Source organism: Neophocaena asiaeorientalis, unplaced genomic scaffold, assembly GCF_003031525.2.
Source record: "Neophocaena asiaeorientalis asiaeorientalis breed wild unplaced genomic scaffold, Neophocaena_asiaeorientalis_V1.1 scaffold177, whole genome shotgun sequence".
Taxonomy (NCBI): domain Eukaryota; kingdom Metazoa; phylum Chordata; class Mammalia; order Artiodactyla; family Phocoenidae; genus Neophocaena; species Neophocaena asiaeorientalis.
The window spans coordinates 23,026,088-23,030,856 of NW_020172779.1; the positions used below are offsets into that span (position 1 = coordinate 23,026,088).

General features: G+C 62.4%; 2 protein-coding genes across 3 annotated transcripts in view; one reads left to right on the plus strand and one right to left on the minus strand.

Moving 5' to 3' along the window:
• Positions 1 to 1,747, plus strand: part of CYC1 (cytochrome c1) — a 2,455-nt gene extending 708 nt beyond the window's left edge. Inside the window, exons 2-7 of the mRNA XM_024741170.1 lie at positions 40 to 236; positions 319 to 445; positions 532 to 689; positions 785 to 945; positions 1,254 to 1,354; positions 1,445 to 1,747. Of these exons, the coding sequence (XP_024596938.1) occupies positions 40 to 236; positions 319 to 445; positions 532 to 689; positions 785 to 945; positions 1,254 to 1,354; positions 1,445 to 1,549 (849 nt within the window). The 3' untranslated portion in view covers positions 1,550 to 1,747. The remainder of the gene's footprint in view (positions 1 to 39; positions 237 to 318; positions 446 to 531; positions 690 to 784; positions 946 to 1,253; positions 1,355 to 1,444) is intronic.
• A 1,133-nt stretch (positions 1,748 to 2,880) lies between these two features.
• Positions 2,881 to 4,769, minus strand: part of SHARPIN (SHANK associated RH domain interactor) — a 4,680-nt gene continuing 2,791 nt past the window's right edge. The window contains exons 3-9 of one of the 2 annotated variants that reach the window (XM_024741143.1): positions 4,154 to 4,291; positions 3,941 to 4,082; positions 3,766 to 3,856; positions 3,546 to 3,699; positions 3,348 to 3,466; positions 3,132 to 3,260; positions 2,881 to 3,043 (exon numbers count right to left, since the gene is read on the minus strand). In XM_024741143.1, coding sequence (XP_024596911.1) covers positions 2,960 to 3,043; positions 3,132 to 3,260; positions 3,348 to 3,466; positions 3,546 to 3,699; positions 3,766 to 3,856; positions 3,941 to 4,082; positions 4,154 to 4,291 — 857 coding nt within the window. In that variant the 3' untranslated portion in view covers positions 2,881 to 2,959. Of the gene's footprint in view, positions 3,044 to 3,131; positions 3,261 to 3,347; positions 3,467 to 3,545; positions 3,857 to 3,940; positions 4,083 to 4,153; positions 4,292 to 4,769 lie in introns of both variants that reach the window. The other variant, XM_024741142.1, reaches the window with a different exon arrangement.

Here is a 4,769-nt window from a genome sequence, read left to right on the forward strand (position 1 = left end):
GGGTGGTGTTCTGGCAGGCGCTGAGCGGGACTCTTGCAGGCAGTGTCCCTGTCGTCGAAGTCTGGCCCGTCCCGGGGCCGGAAAGTGATTCTGTCAGCGCTTGGCATGCTGGCGGCAGGGGGTGCAGGGCTGGCTGTGGCTCTGCATTCAGCGGTGAGTGCCAGTGACCTGGAGTTGCACCCCCCCAGCTATCCGTGGTCCCACCGCGGCCTCCTCTCCTCCCTGGACCACACCAGGTGTGTGGCTGGCTGGGGGAATTTCTGGGTGGGCCGGGTGGGGTGGAATCCTCGGCGCCCTTAACCCTTTCTGTGTCTCTAGCATCCGGAGGGGTTTCCAGGTGTACAAGCAGGTGTGCTCCTCCTGCCACAGCATGGACTACGTGGCTTACCGCCACCTGGTGGGCGTGTGCTACACAGAGGATGAAGCTAAGGCGCTGGCTGAGGAGGTGGGGACGTGGGGATGCCGAGGACCCACAGATCGGGGCTCCTGCTGTGCTGGACAGCAGGGTTGTGATGGGGCTCTTGGTGGCAGGTGGAGGTTCAGGACGGCCCCAACGAGAACGGGGAGATGTTCATGCGGCCGGGGAAGCTGTCTGACTACTTCCCCAAACCATACCCCAACCCTGAGGCTGCACGAGCGGCCAACAACGGAGCACTGCCCCCTGATCTCAGCTACGTCGTGCGAGCTAGGTACTGGCCTGCGGTGGCCGGGTGCGTGTGTGGCGGGGGACGGCAGGAAGGGCTGCCTCATGCCAGGGGCTGAGGAGACCCCGATCTGGTCCCAGGCACGGTGGTGAGGACTACGTCTTCTCCCTACTCACGGGCTACTGTGAGCCACCCACTGGGGTGTCGCTGCGAGAAGGCCTCTACTTCAATCCCTATTTTCCTGGCCAGGCCATTGGCATGGCGCCTCCCATCTACAACGAAGTCTTGGAGTTTGATGACGGTGAGAGGCGCCCGCGCTGGGGGTGGGCAAGCTGGGTCCTACTTTCCCCACTGCCAGGGATGCTCTCCTGGTGTTCTTGGCCCAAGAGTGCCTGCCCCTTCCTTGGCTGGGACACTGTGTGTTTCTGAGGAGGCTCATGGGCAGCCTTGAGGCCATCTGTGTGCTGGCTGGTGGTAGGGTGGGTCCCATCCCTTTTGAAGCTGTGGGCAGGAACCCGTCTCTGCCCCATGGTGGAGGATGCTCTTTGGGCTACCCCAAATTGGGCAGGGACACCCACGGGCAGCTCGTACCACTTGTCCTTGGTCCAGGCACCCCAGCTACCATGTCCCAGGTAGCCAAGGACGTGTGTACCTTCCTGCGCTGGACATCTGAACCAGAACACGACCATCGCAAACGCATGGGGCTCAAGGTGAGAGGGCTGGGTGGAGGGGCACAGTGGGCCTGGGAGTTGGGCAGGGCTCCTTTCTGCCTCCCTCCTCTGAGCCTGCCTCCCCCCCAGATGCTGATGATGATGGGCTTGCTTTTGCCCCTGGTCTATGCCATGAAGCGGCATAAGTGGTCAGTCCTGAAGAGCCGGAAGCTGGCATATCGGCCACCCAAGTGACCCTGCCCAGTGTCTGCTTGCTGTCCTGCCTGAATGGGTCCTCAAGCCGAGGAGCCACCCTGGGCCTGTTCAGGTCCCAGCTGGCCCTCCTGGCCAAGCCCCTCTTCCTCTGGGACAGAGGGGAAGGGGCAGGAGACGGGGTTCCAGCTCCAGATCGTTCAGCGCCCATCATGGAAATAAATTAAGTTTCTCAACATACCCATTTGAGCTATTGTGTGATGGGAATACAGGTTTGCAGAGCACTCTGGGACGAAGATCCCTGCCCTCAGAGCTCCCGGGGTGTCCAGTGCAGTGTGGTCAACATTGCCCTGAATGCTGGGAGTCCAGCCAGCAGTGAACGTGGGACAGGAAGCAGAGAACTAGCTGTTAGAGAAAGCGGCAACACTGACTGGAGTGGAGAGAAACTGGTTCCAGGTGGAAAGGGCTTCGCTTGGCTGGACACAGCCCAGGGACCCAGGGCCCTGCTGCAGTAACCCACCAGTGTCCGTGTATTGAACCACTTGGCCTTCATCCTGAAGGCGGCGGGGAGCCCTGCATAGCATTTCAACCAGGGAGAGGCTGGCCTAAAGTAGGAGCTGCAGGAGCTGTTCCTGGGGCTCAGGGGCAGGCAGGGCTGGGCGGTGGCCGGGAGAGGAGGGGCAGCGCTCAACCTCACCAAGGAAGCAGAGAGGCAGGCGGAGGCCACCCAGAGGTGCTTCTGGTCTCTTGGCTGGGCAGCTGGAGGTGCTGTTGACTCAAAGGTCACGGTCTTTGTGAGGGGACAGCACCTCCTAGCAGTCTACAGGGCGGCTGGGAGTGGGTTCAGGCCACACGGCCAGACAGTGGCTGGGCTAACACAGCCATGGACCTGTCAGTGGCAGGAGGGCCATGACGGTGTTTTCTTAGTAGTAGCCCTGGGCCCTGGCTCGGGGCTCTTATCCTCTGAGCTTTTCTTGTCCCCAAGCAGGGAATATAAGGGCAGCCTGGTGGGACTAGCCCAGAGGACTGGGGACCAGTGTGGGGAGGGCAAGAGCAGAGAGGAGGAAGGCAGAGGGAGGGTGTGTGCCTGAAAAGCTCTGGTTGGAAAAGGAGGGCCAGTCAGCTGAGGGCTGGGTGGGGCTCAGAGGGCCCAGCCCAGTGGTGAGCAGGCAGGGGGGTGTCCTAAGCACCCTTGGGGCCTGGGAGACTTCAGGGGACTTGCGTCCCAAGTATGCTCTTCAGTAGCCACCTGGGCCCAGCTCGGGAGCCGCCACCCCTGCCTCTGCCAAGTTTCATCTGAGTGGGACTGCGCCCTGCTCTGCATTCTCCCAGCAGCCCAGTCTGCACAAGGGCACAGTAAAGGGGCACCCAGCTGGCTCACAGGTGTATTTAATGACTCCAGCTCACAGCCCCTCCCCGGCAACCCCAGTTCTGTCTCCAGCGAGCGGACAGTCAGCAGAGGTTCCCTGAGAGGTTCAGGAGGGGGTCCAGGGACCCTGGGCCTGGAAGGGAAGGGCCATCCTCTCTCCTTGTGACCTGCGGGCAGGGGCAGAAGATGGGTCATTCTGCCTGTTTTGTCCCCCTGCCCCCATCCCCTCCCCTGCCTCTGCCTCTGCCCCGGTACCTTTGGTAGCTGCTGGGTGGAGGCTGTGGGAAGGGGGTCCCAAGCACAGGGCCTCTGGGTGCTGCACATCTCACAGCCGGGTCGGCTTGGGGCATTGATGAAGGTGCAGGAAGGGCAGGGCCAGCCGGGCTGGGGAGGTGAGGACACAGTTACTGCTTACCCATTCCTTCAATGCCCACAGCCTCCTAGGCCCTCCCTGCCCAGTCCCTTGCCCACCTGAGGGGGGTTGGGCAGGCTGGAGCCAGCTGGCTGAGGGGCTTGGGGCAGCCCCAGTGACTGAGGGAACAGGCGGCCTAGTTCCCCATCCATCTTCTGGGGGTGCTGAGGATTGCGTCCTGCCATAGAGGGAATGAGGCTCAGGACTGTGTCAGGCTGCACCCCACCTTCCTCATCCCACTCCAATCAAAGACTGACCTGGGGCCTCTCGGGGGGCTGAGAGGAGGTAGAGGAAAGCAGGATCCCCATCCCGCCGGACCCCATAGAAAGCAAGGCTGTATTCGGGGACACACAGGCACCTCCCGATGACCCAGCGCTGCACAGCCGGTGGGAAGCCAAACTCCGAGAATACCTGGGGCCAGAGTGTCGGAATGTCACCCAGGTCCCCCCAGCAGGGCTCCCCAGACCCCGTGCTCACCTGCTCCTGGAGGGCCCCGATGGTGGAGTGGGGGTGGACTGCCAGCGAGATGTGGGCAGAGGACGCAGCATCTTCAACCGTAACCTGTAGCCTAGGCCAGAGTGTAGGTCAGCGGTAAAGACCGGGGACCTGAGAGGACTGGGAGGGCGGGTGAGATGGACGCCCCAGGCCTTACCTGACGGGGCCGGGAGGGAAGCAGGCCTCCTGGAGCTGGATGCTGAGGGCCGCGTGATGCTGGGCCAGGATGGCTGCTGCGTGGGCTGCCCGCTTCTCATCCCCGCCCTCTATGGCCTGGGTCAGGTGCCCTGCTAGGTCCTCTGCAGGGGAGAGAGGGCCGTCACAGCCCCCCGCGGGCTGCCCCCCAGCCCCTTCAGCCCCCTGCCCTTACCTTTCTCCATCAAGTCTCCAGGGCGCCAAGGAAGATCCACCTTGGGCTGGGGGGCCTTGGTTGCAGGCACTTCAAGGAGACTGGGCGGGGAAACAGGGCACGTTTCTGAGCCTAGGGCTGGGGTCAGGCTGTCACTGCCTAGGAGGGAAGATGTGGGGTGGGCTGGTGGTCTCCTGAGATCTAGCCCCCAGCTGAGTGCTCACCCAGGCCTCTGCTCTCTGACCTCAGGTTTCCGGTACCTTTGTCTCCTCCCTCCTCAGCTCAGCCCCTGCCAGGGCCCCGCCTTGGCCACACTTAAAGCCAGGCCTTTTCCCCAGCCTTGGCCCTTGCAAACTCCAGAGGTCCCACCTAACTCCACTCAGAGCTGCACCTGGCTCTTCCTTGGGCTCTGGAGTCCTTTTGGTCCCTTCTGCTGCCCAGTCCCACCCATGCCCCTCCTCCACAGAGGCCGGGCCCCTTCTCTTGGCCTGTACAGGCCCTCTCAGCCAGCCAGGAGGCTCCCTGGCCTCGCAGCAGAACCAAAGGAGGTCCTCAGAAGGAGCCCACCCCATACTGCTCACCAGGAGCCCTGTAGTCAAGATGGCCTCTTTTTTTTTTTTTTTTTTTTTTTTTTTTT